Source organism: Glycine soja, chromosome 12, assembly GCF_004193775.1.
Source record: "Glycine soja cultivar W05 chromosome 12, ASM419377v2, whole genome shotgun sequence".
NCBI lineage: Eukaryota > Viridiplantae > Streptophyta > Magnoliopsida > Fabales > Fabaceae > Glycine > Glycine soja.
The window spans coordinates 41,711,259-41,727,954 of record NC_041013.1 but is presented as its reverse complement, the minus strand read 5'-3'; the positions used below and the strand labels follow the sequence as shown (position 1 = coordinate 41,727,954).

The following is a 16,696-nucleotide window of genomic DNA, read 5'->3' as shown; positions in this document are numbered from 1 at the left end:
GGTGAATGCATAACTATTTTTATTTTTCTCATAAAATAAAATCTATAATAAAGATAGGAAATAACAATCATTAATCGTTTATTTGTTTTCTCATATGCATGTTTTCTTTTATTTATCTATTATACTGTTTGAATTTATGCTTGCAAACAATAGTGCTGAACATATTACAAATTATACATATATATCATCTTATTCAATCTTCTTTTATGGAATTGTATTTGATATCATTATATTTATTTTCTAAATCAAATTAAGGGGTAGATTTAGTTGAGTCATCTTGTAAAAAAATGTTTCGAAGAAAATACTTTAGTTGGCATAAACCATTTTTATAAATTATTATTATAATTTTTAAATTTAAATTAAGGACATTTTTTTTTACAAAATTTTAAATTAAGGATGTGATTTAGTTATAATTATGTATTGTTAGTGTAAAAACTTTTACACTATCAACCAATAAAAAAAACACATTTAGTATGATTTTAAAGATGATTATTGTAAAAGTCGATAAATTTATTATAAAATGATTGTTTATGATTGAATGATAATGTAGAATCAATTTACAGTATATACTCCATTTTAATCTTTGTTTACTTTATTTTATACCTACACTGTTTGGTACTTAACATGACATATCAACTTAATTAATAACATTAGAAAATGTACATACGTCCATCCAAGGACAAAATAAAAGATGGAATACAAATTCAAGAATTATTTTCCTCTATTTAAGGACTAAAGTGAAAATGTTCACAAATTCAAAGATAAAAATAAGTATTTATTATGACATGAAGAAAAAAATGTTATGAACAAAAATCATATGATTAAAAAAAATTATTATTTAAGGATGTATTAGTTATTATATGATTAAGACTTTCTAATTTATAAAATATTTATTTGAGGTTTCATATTGACATGTTTTTTACTTATTGACTTGTTTAATGATTATCTAAAGTTACCTTTTTTATTTCTTTTATTATCTATGAAATTGATAATTAACACCTCCTTAATTGTTTGGTTGTCAAGATATATATGATAGGAGGATAAGGTATAAAATCATGATAAGAACAAAAGTTTTAAACAATCAAATAATTGGTGTGTACCAAATAACAAATTAGATATCATTATTGTATTTAAGTTTATCCTTTATTTGATATGGCCCAAATAATAATAAAATATGATATAATTTATTTTCAAATGACAAATGTTCTGTATATATATTTTCAAAAAGAAACTTTAGATTTATTTTTTAATTTTTAAAAATTAGAAAAATATCATGTGAACTAAGTTTTATGAAATTATTTTTTATTTATGTATTTAAAATTCTAAAAAATTATATAAGAATTTATAATTATAATTATTATTATTATTATTATTATTATTATTATTATTATTATTATTATTATTATTTGTGTGGAACGTGATAGAATAACTGTCTTATGTATCATATCCTAGTCATCAATCATACCCTTAATTTTTATTATATAAATAAATAAATAAATTTGTAAAAAAAACAATAATTTGTTTAAAAGATATTAATAATGTTGATATTTTGTTTTGTTTGAGACTCTCAATGTTTTTTATAAGCAAAACATTATTTAAAAAACAAAGTACAAGGGGTGCTCTTATAGAATACAAAAGTCTTACAAAGCCAAATTAAACAGATAAATAAATACATTATATTAAGAACAATACACCAGTAGGGGGGAGGGGGGGACATTGAGCTATGTCCACTGATAGAGACTCTCAGGATTTAAAAGAAATATTGAATCCAAACTTATTTAAATTCATTCGTGTTGACATCAAATGAAATAACTCGCTTATATTACCTTTAAGGAAATATTCATCAACACTTGATTAAACGGACGTTAAGAACTTAATATAAAGTCTACATAGAAGTACGAATATACTTCTACAGAAGAAATCTAGAGAGCCCCACTTTATCCCCGGTTTGCTTGACATCTTTCTCAGTTTGTTGTCTATACTCCATCAAAGTGAATTTTCTGTACATAAGTGGCTTGATTTTACTTTTTATAACTGCCTCCTCAGAGGGGCAATAGAAAAATGCCATAGAAAACCTCTCTACTTTCTCAGCAGCAACCACTCGGTGTTTTATGCTTTTATAAACACCATTGCTCAATGCCTGCACATTATAGGAAGCACATATTAAAGTTAATTAATTTAGAAAGAATTCGAGAAGACTTGTTTTAGTCAACCAATAGAAATATCAAAAATCAAATTATTGAGGGTATTGATTTAACGATATTTTTGTCAGCCATTTTCCCGATACTGATACTGGTGATTGCTTTTTGATTGGAGTCCCAAAAAAAAAAAAAGTAAATGGAAAGCAACTTAATGCATGCTAGAAATTGTGCTTTTTACTTCAACGTGAATTATGTTATTGTATTGTTAATACCTTCTGACGTATGCATTTTAGCTATTCTAATCATTTCCCTTGGACTCGCGGGATCATATTTAATTTCAAGCCTTTTTTGTCCATTGAGATTTGATGAAAAGTTGGTGGGTTTTAGCCATTACGGAGTGCTAATTGAAAATGAAAAGCACGCAAACATATTGTGCATTTATCAAGGCACGTCCTCTATGTAATCATTGTCCTTTTGAAAATAATAATTTTCCAATATGCTACTGCCGACCAAGAATTTTGAGTAAATTAAGAAATGTTATTTAGTTATTCAGCATATTTTAAATGTAAATATATCAATATATGATTTTGATAATGTCAAAAGAATAATTTAACAAGATTATTTTCAAGATTACTTTAACAAACATTCAAAGGTTAAATATTGCTTTAAGATTAATATAAAGTTGTTTCAACAAATAAGTATTGCTTCAAGATTAATTCAAGATCAAATTTTTGTTTAAAAAAATATTTCCAAGAGATCAAAGTTCTGGTAATCGATTATCAGAAGACAATTTTGAAAAATCAACTTTTAGAAGAGTTTTGAAATTAGAATTTAAAAGTTGTAATCGATTACCATTGATATATAATTGATTATCAGCAATAGAACTCTTGAAATTCAATTTGAAAAGTCATGACCCTTTAAAATATAACTGTGTAATCGATTACCAGTGAAATTTTTTAGAAATTTTTTTTGAAAAGACACATCTCTTCAAACCATTTTGAAAAGACACGAAGAACTTATATATATGTGTCTGACTTCAAAAAGTAAGAGAGAGATATTTTAAGAGAACATAATTGTCAAACGCTCTCTCAACAACTCTAGGGCAAACACTTGCAAATCTATTGAGAATTCATCCAAGAACTTTAAATTGTATTATCATATCTAAAAGAGAGAAATTCATCTAGGAACTTTAATTTGTATCATCCACTCTAAAGGAGAGAAATATTTTTGTTCATATCAAAGAAAGTCAGTTGTAATCAAGAAACTGATTGTCTCTTGGATTGTGAGAATTGTAATCAAGAGACGGATTGTCTCTTAGAGAATCTTTGAACACAAGGATGAAAGATCTCAAGGTGTGTTCAAAGTTAAAGGATTTATAGAGATAGTGGAAAATCTCAAGTGGGTTGCTTGAGGGCTGGACATAAGCACGAAAAGTGGCCGAACCAATATAAATTGAGTTTGCATTTCTCTCTTTCCTTATCTCATTTATATTATTGCAATCAATTTTGTCTTGCATGTTTAAAGAACATTATTAAATTGATTGTTGTTTCTTCTTCTGCATCCTGAGTCTATCATTTAGAAGGGGGTTAAAGGTTTGTTAGTGAAAAATTTTGAAACTTAATTCACTCTCTCTTCTTAAGTTATTGAGGTCATTTATCCAACATTGAAAAATAAAATTTTAAATTCTGCTTTAACATTTTTTTGTTAATCTTTCTATTTATCAACCAAAAACAAACTGTTAAATATTTGTTATAAAAATTTTAAAAAAAAATTACTAAATATATTTACTTTATTTAATATTTTTAAAATAAATTAAAAAGATATTGTACAAAAAAAAAGCAACATTATTCTAAAATAAATGATGAGATTTCACCTGAAATAAGTCACCAATATTAACGACCAGAGCATGTGGATTAGGCTTGACACCAACCCATTTTCCATCTTTCAGCAATTGCAATCCCCCAACCTGGTCTTGATGCACGATGGTAAGAAAACTAGTGTCACTGTGAGGCAACAAGCCATGCACCTTTGACGATATAGGGCATGGAGGGTATCTATTCAGTCGAATGAAAGAACTTTCTGGCAAGCAATGTTCTCGGAAATAGTTGGATTTCGTATTCAATCTGCACACCAGTATTTCCGCCAAGCTTTGGGCAACGGAGAACATTCTTATTGCAAAAGCTTCAAGACTTGATCTAAATTTTAAAAAAAAGTACTAATTATATAAGTTATTAAGTAAAACACACATGGTCTTGTTCTCATTGTTTCTATTTAGCTATTTGATGTTTTAAAATTGGAACTGTTGTTCTAGTTGATCTGATTTATATGGAAAATTACTTATACTCACCTTAATATAATTATATTTGTCTACCAAAAAAAGAAAAAAGTAAACACACAAAGCATAGTAATACAACGAAGTCATACGAAAGCATGCATGCCATTTCGGTGTTTATTAATAATTTTTTGCTTACCAAAAGAAAAGCGAGCATGCATGCCTTATCTCTCTTAATTTGTTTTCCCTCGAATTTTCTATCCCTTCCACGTACGTTTCTTTGCCCCTCCTTTTTTTTTTCTTTTCTTTTTACGAGCTGTTTAAATTTGTGTATTTTGTGTGTTAAATATATAGTACGATTCATTTCGTAGCAAAAACATATATAGTACCGCTCATTTGAAAACTTCTCTAACAATTACTGACCGAAGAATATATACATTTGTTACATCAATTTATTGTCTTGTAGCTGGAAAGGGGAAGAAAACAAAAGTTTATAACATTGTATTAAAATTGTTACCTTAATGTATTAATTTGAAACATGCATGAACTATCTAGAAGTGAATTCATATTCTAATTATAATAAGAACAATTTTAAATACTTTTTAATCAATTTAAAATAGTTTTACATAAAAAATAAGGTAATTTATAACATTGTATTAAAATTGTTACCTTAATTTATTAATTTGAAACATGCATGAACTATCTAGAAGTTAATTCATATTCTAATTATAATAAGAACAATTTTAAATACTTTTTTAATCAATTTAAAATACTTTTTAATCAATTTAAAATATTTTTACATCAATTTATTATCTTGTAGCTGGAAAGGAAAAAAAAACAAAATTTTATAACATTGTATTAAAATTGTTACCTTAATTTATTAATTTGAAACATGCATGAACTATCTAGAAGTGAATTCATATTCTAATTATAATAAGAACAATTTTAATTAAATACTTTTTAATCAATTTAAAATAGTTTTACATAAGGTAATTTATATTTTTAGGATATTAAATATATATAACTTTTCATTTAGTACTTTCTATATAAAATATATGTTAGATCAATTAATAGAAATTAAAAATCTAATCAAAAAAAATATAACATTGCTATTAGAATAATTTTTTTGATTCTTCATATCTCAAGTTGCTATTTTTGCTGTCAAATATGAGCTCAGAGAAAGCGTTAATTTATGGACATTTATTTTCTTGTAATCAGACAAACAAGGATGGTATAGTACTTTAACATTAGAAAGACAGAAACACCAATACAAAAAACCTGCATTCCCATCTAATTTTGCAGAGAACTAAATTCAAGCTATATATGATTTTAAGAGGATTCAAGAAATTCATCAAATCAACTGACTCGTACTTTAAAATATGTATATTTCTTTTCAACCAAATAGATTAAATAAAGAATTATTAGTCTATAATTATCTCACATATTACTTCTTGTTACATTACTTTTACATCTATCGGAAAAGAGTCTTATTCACACACAATTTTTTTTTTCTTTTTTTAAAGGTAATTTGATGTTTTATAAGTGTAAATTAAATATAAGAGAAAAAAAGGGTGACGTGACAAGAATTGTCTACCTTTAAAAGCTTGTGAAGAAAATGAAGATGTATGATCACGAGTTGGGTTACAGAGGCACCCACTATTGTACTAGTGCTGTTTGATAGTCATAATAAGTTAAAACATCTATTCGCCATAGTACACCATAACAAGAAAGCTATGGTCTAAATTCAGTACGTATAAGGGATCAAATGTTAAATAAAGTAATGTTAATAATTAGATGATACATAAACAAATATAGAAACAAAGTGAAAATTAAGAGGTGACATGCCATTATATTGTCTTTTTATGTTTTGGTTCCTTGAAAATTTAGTTGTTGCATCCCAATGTTTTTACTTTTCAAACATATATAGTTCCAAAAAGAAAAAGAAAAATTGAAGATGTATTTACCTCAGAGTTTCATGTTGGTCCATCCTTGAGATGTCTGTCAGATAGAAATGAAAGGCTTCTGACCATGACAGTTGTCTCAGATCGGTAGCAAATCGATTCCCCCACCTGTAAGCTTTGGCTTGTGTTGATGACTTGTTCACAAATGGTTGATAGAACACTTTCTTTTGCTCAATTTGCAGGCTCTTCAGAAGCTCATGTGAAATTCCATGATTAACAACTTGAAAGAAACCCCATTCTCTTGCAGCTTCTGCAATTTCTCTCATGCATTCTTCTCTCTCAAGACTTAACCGGCTAAGGTCGATCAAAGGTATATCACATCTCTCCACTATAGAGCAGGAGGAGTACCCATTCCTTGAATCCCCTTTGTGTTTTTGCACAAGGGTCTTGTAGGTCTCGAGGAATGGTGGTTCATGAGCCATTTTGGGAGCTATACGTGTATGAAAATCTTACAATAGCTAGCTTCAAAAAAAAGAATCAATTATTAGGTGTGTGTGCCACAAATTACATTGACAGGAAAATCAGCAAAGTTTTAGTATGGAATTGGTTCAACTTATTTTATGAAACTTAAATGGGATTTTTTATTTTAAAAAAGATGATCATTTCTCTTAAAAAATACCTATGTTTACGCATGCATTTAATTATGCTCAATGCTTTCTCTAGGTTCAAACAGAAGATTAAGCTTTCATGCAAAACTCGGGCTGAGATGTTGCAAATATTTAGTGCTAGTAGCAACCACTGTTGCCCTAATTTCTGTGATACATGAGACACACAAACATCTGGAGTTTTAACTATGTATATACTTAAGATTTGATTGGAAGTATATATGCACTTTATCTATTTAAAAATTCAACCATTATCATGAAAAGCTTCATAGACATATAACATATTTGGGATGACACTGAGGTGATACAAAATTAATTATGAAACCACGTTGAATGTGAAATAAACATATAGTTGTTTTGATATAGTTACTATAATTTTAAGGAGCATCCAAACATCCTAATATAAGATAATAATAAAAAAATCATGCCAGGATCAAAGTTTCACCGGTGCTTGTTTGAAGATGATTATGGAATTTCAACCGATCTACTCGCGGCTTTCAAATGCCTACCATAGTAAGCTAGAAATCCGTGAAAAACTAAACACAGCATAGAAAAAGTAAATGTAAAAGGAAAGAGATCGAGGGATCCTTTGGTAGCTAGCTATAATAAGGACTTGATTTATTCTAATTTAATTTAATTCTACGTACCAAAGAAACTCAAGGTGAACTAGTCCTTGCTTGAAGAAACTTCTAGTTTTGGAATGAGAAAAATGGGACGATCATGAATGGGATTCAACTGTGACCAACAAGAAGAGTAATGGGTTAGTTTAGATTACTTAATGAGATATTGGTGGTTGCGCCACATATTTGTATGCATCTTGAATCTAGAATCATTGGAATAGCACTATACAACAATTAAGTATATGGCTATAGTAGAGACCACGCGGCCAAGCATTGCATCAGAAAAAAGAGGGGACAAACGCATGCAAAACCACAACTACAACATACGAAACCAGTTCTTACTTGTAGCCGCGAAGTGCAATGTGGAATAAACGTACGTGCGTTGAGAGGGTAAGCGCAACCAGTCAAATTTTTACATTGTTACTATATAATTGTTATATTATTTTTATTTTTCTCACATGTATCCTTCTAGTTAGTCCAAATTAAGCATATGAGACTAATTGTGAGCACCTCTTTTATTAGATATATTTTTTGGTGATAATTATGTTATTGGTATAAAGTGTTCAATAACTTTGTCTATGGATAATCTTGCCAGAAAACTTGAATGATCACTTTTAATAAAATTTCTCCTTTTAATCACGTTTATTTCAATCACAAAATTCGATCCCGAAACTTTATTTAAGAGGATCAAACTAAGTTTCACTCGGATTAATAACATATTGATACCTTTTTCATTAGATATTTGAAAGACTAAGTTTCACGTTTGTTAAAGACCGAATTAAGTTTCACGTTTGTTAAAGACTAAGTACATGTTTAGATTAAAGTTAGCAAACATCAGTTTACAAATTAAATTTGCAAAAGTATTCTATCTCCAAGGCAGTCCAAATTAAGTATGGTCTAACACTAAATGTTTGCACCTCTTTCACTAGTAGGGATGTCAACCGGGTAGGGCGGGAATAGGGAAGAGGGGAGTACTCCTTGCCCCCACCCCCCAACTAATCCCTGGTTTCCATTCTTGATCCTCATTATTGGAGTTTTTTTCCCTATCTCCACCCCTGTGGGTCCCCGCAGTCTTCTCAGGGTTCAAAATTTTTAAAAAAATATTAATTTTAAATCCTAATACAAGTAAATTTAAAAAAGATTGTTGTTGTTTTGTTACTTGATATGTTGTATAAGTGTGTAATTGTATATACATTAAATGATTAAGTGTATTAAAAATGTAAAATTAATTTTTAATATTTTAATATTTAAAATATAAAATAGTAATTAATATAAGGATAATTATATAATTTTCTCGCGACAGAAATGCCACTGGAAGGGGTGTGATCCATGCCCCTGTCCCTGTCGTGCTCACTGGAGAATATTTATCCCTATTCCCGTAGAAAAAAAAATTCCCATCTGCGGGTCCCATATTGACACACTTATTCACTAGATGTATTTTTTGTAGTAATCATATTCTTGATGCAAAGTATTCATCAACTTTAATTATAGTTAATTTATCTAAGAATTTGACAGACCACCTTTAATAAAATATATCCTTTCAATCACATTTTTTCAAGCATAAAACTCAAATCCGAGGGTAAGAAGCAATTACGAAGAATAATAGTTTTTTTCCCAGCAAAATGAATATGTATTTATATGTGGGTAGTAAACATAGTTAGGAAGGCACCAGAAGTACCATCCCTGTACATCTAGGCACAGATAAAACTCTCAAAAACTTTGAATAATAGTAATTGGATAAGTAGCTACTATAGTAGTACGTATTTTATAAAATAAAAAAATCGTGTAATTTCATTTTTGCTACGTGATTTTAATCATTCTAGTTATCTTTTTATTTTTATAATCAATGAATTGTTCTAACTTTAATTTTAAATTATTATTTTCTGTTTAGATATTCTGATATTTATAACAAATTTGAAATATGGAATAATTTAAAAATATAGAAGTTGGAAATTTAGTAAAACAAATTAATGATAGCTATAAAATTTGAAGGATTTTATAATATATATATATATATATATATATATATATATATATATATATATATATATATATAAGATTAGAATTTAAAGAAGAAACAATACGATATTTTTTAGTAAATTTTGATATTTTAATTTATTGGTCAGTCTTTAGTACGTAAAATAAGGTTTAATCAATTTAATTTGTTAAGATTTTAAATAATAAAAATTGAGATTTTTTTATAAACCAAAATCAATGGTGGAATTAAATTCATATAGACTTAAGTGACCTCCAAAATATTAACTGACTAAAGGCGCACATATTTCAGACTATATCAAGCTCTTGAAAACTTGTGAGATATTGGTTAATATTTTAATCTATGATTATGTTTTTATAGTTCAGATTAATTAATCCGTCCTAAAGTTAGTAAAATATTTAATAAAATATTAAAGGCGCGCTTAATAAATAGAGTTTAACTCTTTTTATTATAAATCCTCTTGCCCTGCATAGACTAATATGTCTTTATAGTCTTTCCCCGCACTCATTAAAGATTTGATCAGGGTGTCAACTTAAATGTCCACGATTCTTATCTTTCATCCCATGACCACGATCTTATTAATTATCTCTCTGTCTTATCTTTTATATGTCCACTACTTGTTAAAACTTTTTTCCACTGACCACTAACCCTATATTTGGCAGAGGCAAGAAATGAAGGAGCAGAAAAATTTAAAATTGGAGACAAAATGAAAAAAAAAAGTTAAAAATTGTACATTCAGATATTAATTATTCTTTTTATTTTATTTTCACTTTCTCTTTTCAATGTTCACATCTATTAGTCATGGGAAAAAATTGAAGAAGGTTAGAAACATATTTTTTTATTAGTTTAAATTTATTAATTTAAAGATAAATACTAGTGATTCTCAATCCGAATTTTTCCTAACACTTGTTCTATTATTAATTGAAATTTATTGGGTTCTACTAGTGATTCTCAGTCCAAACTTTTTCTAACACTTACTCTATTTATTAATTTAAAGATAAATACTAGTGGTTCTCAATCGAAACTTTTAGTGGTTCTATTTCTCCTTTAATGTTTTTCTTCCTAATTTAAAAGTGAGACTCAATAAAATTGATGATTTATAATATATTTGTAGCGATTATAGAACGAGTATTAGAAAAAGAGTATTGTATGTTATTGTAACGATTCGCCGTCGTGACACGGGAACCATGAATTATGTTAAGTGAAAAATTTTATTTTAATCCGTTAATTAAAACTCTTCAATTAATTTATTTATAAAAGTATTTATAAATTTTTCACGTCTCAAAAGTTAAAGACTAAAATGCACAACACCAAAAGTAAAATTATATGACATCAAAGTAACTCAAATCTCTTCAGTACATGCATATAAACATAAATCACGTTATAAGAATAAACTATATAAATTCTAAGTCGATCAACATTATACATAACTTTAAAGACAAAATAAAAAGGATAACACGTATTCATGTCTAGGTACACATATCCATGGAGTCTCCAAAAGCACGTGACTACCTTTTATTGATCTACTCCCATGTACGTCAGATATGAGATAATTACATGCATAAACCACACGTACAATAACACAAGGGTAAACTTACCAAAACAAGCACAATAAAAAGGAATAAAACTTAACATAAAGCATGATCCATTATCACATATATAACATAACATGCAAAAACCATACATAAAGCACAAGTCTTGGAATTCTCATAATAGAATATCTCATAATAATCACTAGTTTTTCAACCATTACATAAAGGTTCAATCATCACACATCATCGTCACCATGAGTCCATCAATCATCAAATAGCACAATATTTCCATGAGTCGTCAAGTAACACATCATTCTCAAGTCACAATTATCAGTGCACATTTCTATCTATCATGTTATGTCATGCTAACTCTTTACTCCTGAAAGATTTCACCTCTCGAGTGGTTAACCTAGACACATTCCTTAACATATTCGTACTATATGGTCTAACCATTAGAGCAAACTCAAATTAACCCTGCAAAGAATGTGTGGTTTTTATCGAAAATAGATGAGCAAGGGTAGTGGCTTAGCTCAGTAAGACTTGCAAAGACCTTAGCCTATCTAAGAATTCGCCCACACATTCATTCTATAAGCCCATTCGATGTTAGTCACCACGACAACCTCCAGCACTAGATTAAGGACCTTCTTAACACACGCAACTTTCGTATCTACTCACATGAAATGTCATTCATCAATGCATGCATGTTAAGATCATTCGAATCAATATCATACGCCATCAAATATTCATTCATCAATCTCAACACCATAAGTATCATAGATTCATTATTCATATGTTCATCACACTAATGAATCCACATATTGCTCAATAAGCATAGCAAGACATTTCAACATCCTTGATTTCTTGCAAACAACTCACCCAAAACTCATGAATGTGAGTCTCATGATCTCAACATAAAGTTAATTCTAATCATAAAACAACTTCATCTCAATCACATCTCATATCATCATAAATTCATTAAGATCTCAAAATAATTAATTTACGCAAGAAAAATAAACATTAATCACATCCACATCAGAACTAGTTATTGGACTCAAAACTGGTCATGGACTAAAAATTGATCACTGGATTCAAAACTGATCAATGAACACAAACCTGGTCAATGGATGCAAAACTGATCAATGGATGCAAATTCAATGGACACAAACTGATCACTGAACTCAAATTCTACAGAATTTCAAAATTCTATAGAATTGTCTCTCATTACTTCCAAATCATCTCGAAGCAAATCGAAACCCTTTGTCTATCAATTCCACTACATAAACAACATAAAAACTCTTTTCAAATATGAACTTTTCATTAATATTCATCAAATAATCAAAAACGCGAATTTCAAACTTAAAACCTCAAATGCTCAAACTTCTATTTTTAAACAACATGATTCATTCTCAACCAACATTTAAATCAATCCAAAGTAACCTAAACATATAAAAAAGGTAAAGCTTTCCTTACCTATCAAACTTAATGAACTTGCTTCGACATAAATAAAGGAAGGAAATGAGGAGACTTTGGGTCTAAGATGCATGTTTTCTCATTACCACTCAACCACCACACACTTATAACCCATTAACAAGCATAGACAACATTAAAACCCCAAATGAGTACTTTCATGAACCCCATGGGTGCTCTATGAAGGAAAACAAAAATGGAGTCAAAGGGAGGAAAAAAATATATTTACCCCTCCATGACTCAGCCAAACAACATCAAAAGGAAAGGAAAAGGGTCTCCTTTGATTACTAACATCAAACCTCAAGCTTTTATGATTTGAGTATCTCTTGGAGAAGAGAAAGAGAGCTCATTGTAAAAGTAGATTTGAATTGTGAGGATTAGGAAAGGGTTTATGACCCTTACAAGTTCTCCTTTCCACATCTAGACTTTTTCTAAGCATACTTATCCCTTAACATACATCAAGGTTCATCTGCTCAAGCCTAAACTCACTAACACAACAAACATAAGCACATCATTCTCACGTAAATAATTAATTTACTTCAAACACTTTATTTAACTTTAATTACATTTCTTAATTAATTACCATCACTAAAAATCATGCATGCATTTTTAAAAATCACGGTATTACCGCTATTATTCCTCATAATTATAAACTACAAAATTAGGTAATAGGTTCACTACATAAAGTACTTTTCTTTCTCTTAGTGTCTTTTTACTAACCAGTTATTGTTGCTAATTCTCCTGATCCATAGGATATCTTTGGAGGCATTAATTTTATCTTTACTTTCTTCACTTGTTTATTTAGTGTTGCCTTAGTCTCTTCCATAATTATTTCAAAACCGTTACCTAATCCTAGATATTTCTTTTATTCATTATCATTAAAATGCATATCCTACACAAGTCATCATTATTATAAGCTACATACCTTCATACTCAGTTTGATTGCTTTTTCCATCAACACCATTTGACCCCTGCATCCTTTAATATGCCTATGCTTCACCATTCTTTCAAGTTTCACATTTTCCTTCTGGACATCAACCCCATCATATTTTCCTTTTCGACAACACCAACACCAACATTCACCTTTTCACTTGCTTTAATATTCTTGTTTGTGACCTGTTGTTCACGATTTTATTTTTAGGCTAAATTGTAATTTTTGGTCTCCTATAATTCTTAATTCATAATTTTGATTTATTATTTTTATCTCTCATAATTTCGATCCCCTATTTTAAAGATGATAATTTTGATTTAATCCTAAATTTTGCATGCATTTATTTCTTTTATTTTTATGTTTTAATTAATTAAGTTACCTTTTTATGATATCTTAAGTGAATATGTTATATCTAGGATTTAATTGAACCCAAATAAAAAAAAATATAATATTAAAAACTAAATCAAAATTATGAATTTTTTAAAATAGAAAAACCAAAATCGTGTGGAAAAAAAGTAAAAAAATCTAAATCATGAATTTGAAATTATAGGAAGAATAAAATTACAATTCATCCTAATTTTTACTAGGTTGGACAAAATTTACACTTTCCTTTTGGACAAGTTCATTCTTAAATTACAATTCAGCTGATACTTTCTAACCATTACAACATTGGCCATTTGTAAGTCATTAGCATCAATTGCTAATTGTATATCTCTGTTAAGGCTTTTGCCTTTCCTTTTCAACCAAAGTTTTACAGGGTCCACAATAACCTAATGTCTTTCAGCAACATCATTGCCTCAAAAAAGGACCATCTATCTTAATCTAAGCCATAAAACATGGATTTGACCCCCCCCCCCCCCCCCCCCCCAATTATATTATATACCTTTGTATTTTGCTTTACAAATTTCTCCATGTGGAGAAAGGTCACCAAAAAGGTCATACCTAAACCAGACTAACAATCGCATATGTTAATTTGGAGAAAACAAAACCCATATTACCCCATAATCAAACTACGCCCTAGAAAAAGAAAGGCTAAAATAGAAATCTTCATCTAACGCTTCTTAATGCCGAAACACACAAGCCTAAACCCCTAACTTTTTTAACTTGAAGATAGAAACTGCAAATCAAGCCTTATTTAATGTCACAAACCATAGAATGAGGGGTTGCCTACAACAAGATTTGCACCCTCACCTTAAGTTTGAACAAATTAATTATACAATTGATTAGAACAATGCACTCATACACATGTAGTTGTACAATCCACAAAACAAAACTCTACGAGCAAGATCGTCCAAAATCATATTATGCACCTAGTCACTCCACAATATATCTGCAATCCAGTCGGTATCATTTTAGACAAAAAATGAGAAGGAATACAAAGTGCCAACTTTCCAAAATTGCAACCATATTATGCACCACCGTCACTCCACAATATGCAATCAGTCCGTATTATTTTAGACAAACAATGAGAAGGAATACAAAGTGCCAACTTTCCAAAAATGCAATCTACCATTTCCCCACTGCAATTGAAAACATAAGTCACGCCTACAATATTAATAGTATCCAAAATATTAAAGCATATATGCTTTAATAATACAAAAGATCTAATAATTAATATTTTTTTAAATGTTTAAATTTGTGAATATACTTTGAAATTGGAATGAACATTCTAAACTCCAATGTATGCTCTACGTGACACAAGTGCTACCTAAATAGATAAAAAAGAAAACCCGAGTGTAAGAGAAACCAAACAAATTAAAAGTATTTTGATAGCATAACACTTGTAAACACAAGACGAAATTTGTATAGAACAAATGCATTAATTCCTATCAACTATCAACAGTACGAATTCAACACACAATCATGCAATTTTGCCCAACATGTGTATGTCGATCATCCGATTAAGCCACAAACATACAAAACTCAGCTTTCTCGGTGGTGACGAGCTACCATTAAGAACATTTCAGAAAGATTTTGACAGCAAAACACTTTCATTTTGGATATTTTCCGGAAAAAAAAAGTGGCATACCCAATGGCACTGCCGTATATCATAAAATTACGTATTCGTATCTACTACATATCAACAACAAATAACTAGCGCACAATCATGCAGTTTTATCCAGAATGCATATATATATATATATATATATATATATATATATATATATATATATATATATATATATATATATATATATATATATATATCCGTCGAGGAACTATAACATGTTCCACTAAAACCTAAACTCGTGAGTTAAAAAATGATTAAAGTATATATAATATCTTTCTATATATTTTTTATAACTTTTGATGTTTTAATTGATTTATTTTTTGCATCCAGGAGATATTTGATGCTTTATAAATACTTATATTCATACTTTTTTATATAACTGTAGAAGTAATATAAAATTTATTGATATCTTTATTTAAAGGAAAATGAATTAATTATTTTGCTTAGTAGCAGGATACTCAGCCCATTATATGATTTTTATCAAACCCATTAATATGTTTAAACATTGGGTACTCAAACACACTAAATTATAAATGGAACACTTAAACATAAGACGTCACATAACACCTTCCTCTCTACATGCTAATTTATTGATGTCATATCACAATAAAATAAGGTTGAAGAATTGATTGAAGGTGATCTTATATATGCCAAGAAAAGGAAAGGAAAAGAAATTGACCTTATAGCCCTTTGCCGACAGGAAGTGCAGCCGCAGAAAACACAACAGTTACATCAAAAAATAAATATTATAGAAATAATATATCTTAAAAATTTATTATGAGATGACTGCATGAAATGACTGGTTTTGTAATGTGAACAAAGAATTAGCTTTCCAATTTGATGGACATGTCCACGCGAGAAGTAGCATACTTTGCTCACATAAATCAGACAATACCACGTGACAAAGTACCATTACTTATACTTAATCACATTGAAGTCACGTGACAAAGTAGCATTTTTTATATTAGTCACACTGAAATCTCGTGATAATCTCTGTCTCTCCCTCTCTCTCTTGTTCCCGACAAAAAACATCAGAAAAATCTAATGTCTGCTATTCCTTTTGGGTTTTGACCACAGACTGTGGATGATCAATTGAACTTACTCGATACATTTAAAAGAAAAAAAAAAGTCGTATATTAATCAATTTAAAAGAATTTTGA

General features: G+C 28.9%; 1 protein-coding gene across 2 annotated transcripts; it reads right to left on the bottom strand.

The window, feature by feature from the left end:
- Window positions 1–1,594: 1,594 nt before the first annotated feature.
- LOC114379605 (gibberellin 2-beta-dioxygenase 8-like) lies at window positions 1,595–7,839 on the bottom strand. 2 transcript variants are annotated; one of them, XM_028338294.1, is made up of 4 exons: window positions 7,627–7,839; window positions 6,378–6,832; window positions 4,015–4,336; window positions 1,595–2,140 (listed from the first exon to the last, which is right to left on the bottom strand). In XM_028338294.1, exons 2-4 carry the CDS (start codon window positions 6,794–6,796, stop codon window positions 1,910–1,912), a joined length of 972 nt encoding a protein of 323 aa, XP_028194095.1. In that variant the 5' UTR covers window positions 6,797–6,832; window positions 7,627–7,839; the 3' UTR covers window positions 1,595–1,909. The 2 variants fall into 2 exon arrangements, with proteins under 2 accessions (XP_028194095.1, XP_028194094.1); XM_028338293.1 differs by having other exon boundaries at window positions 6,378–6,836; window positions 7,627–7,838.
- Between the last annotated feature and the right edge of the window lie 8,857 nt (window positions 7,840–16,696).

Bases quoted from the DNA above. Each gene is read 5' to 3' on its own strand.
- LOC114379605 (XM_028338294.1), bottom strand. From the start codon at position 6,796: ATGGCTCATGAACCACCATTCCTCGAGACCTACAAGACCCTTGTGCAA. The intron at 4,337-6,377 runs GTAAATACATCT...TTTAAAATTTAG, and splicing joins GACCAACATGAAACTCTGAG to ATCAAGTCTTGAAGCTTTTG. The intron at 2,141-4,014 runs GTGAAATCTCAT...TATAATGTGCAG, and splicing joins ATATTGGTGACTTATTTCAG to GCATTGAGCAATGGTGTTTA.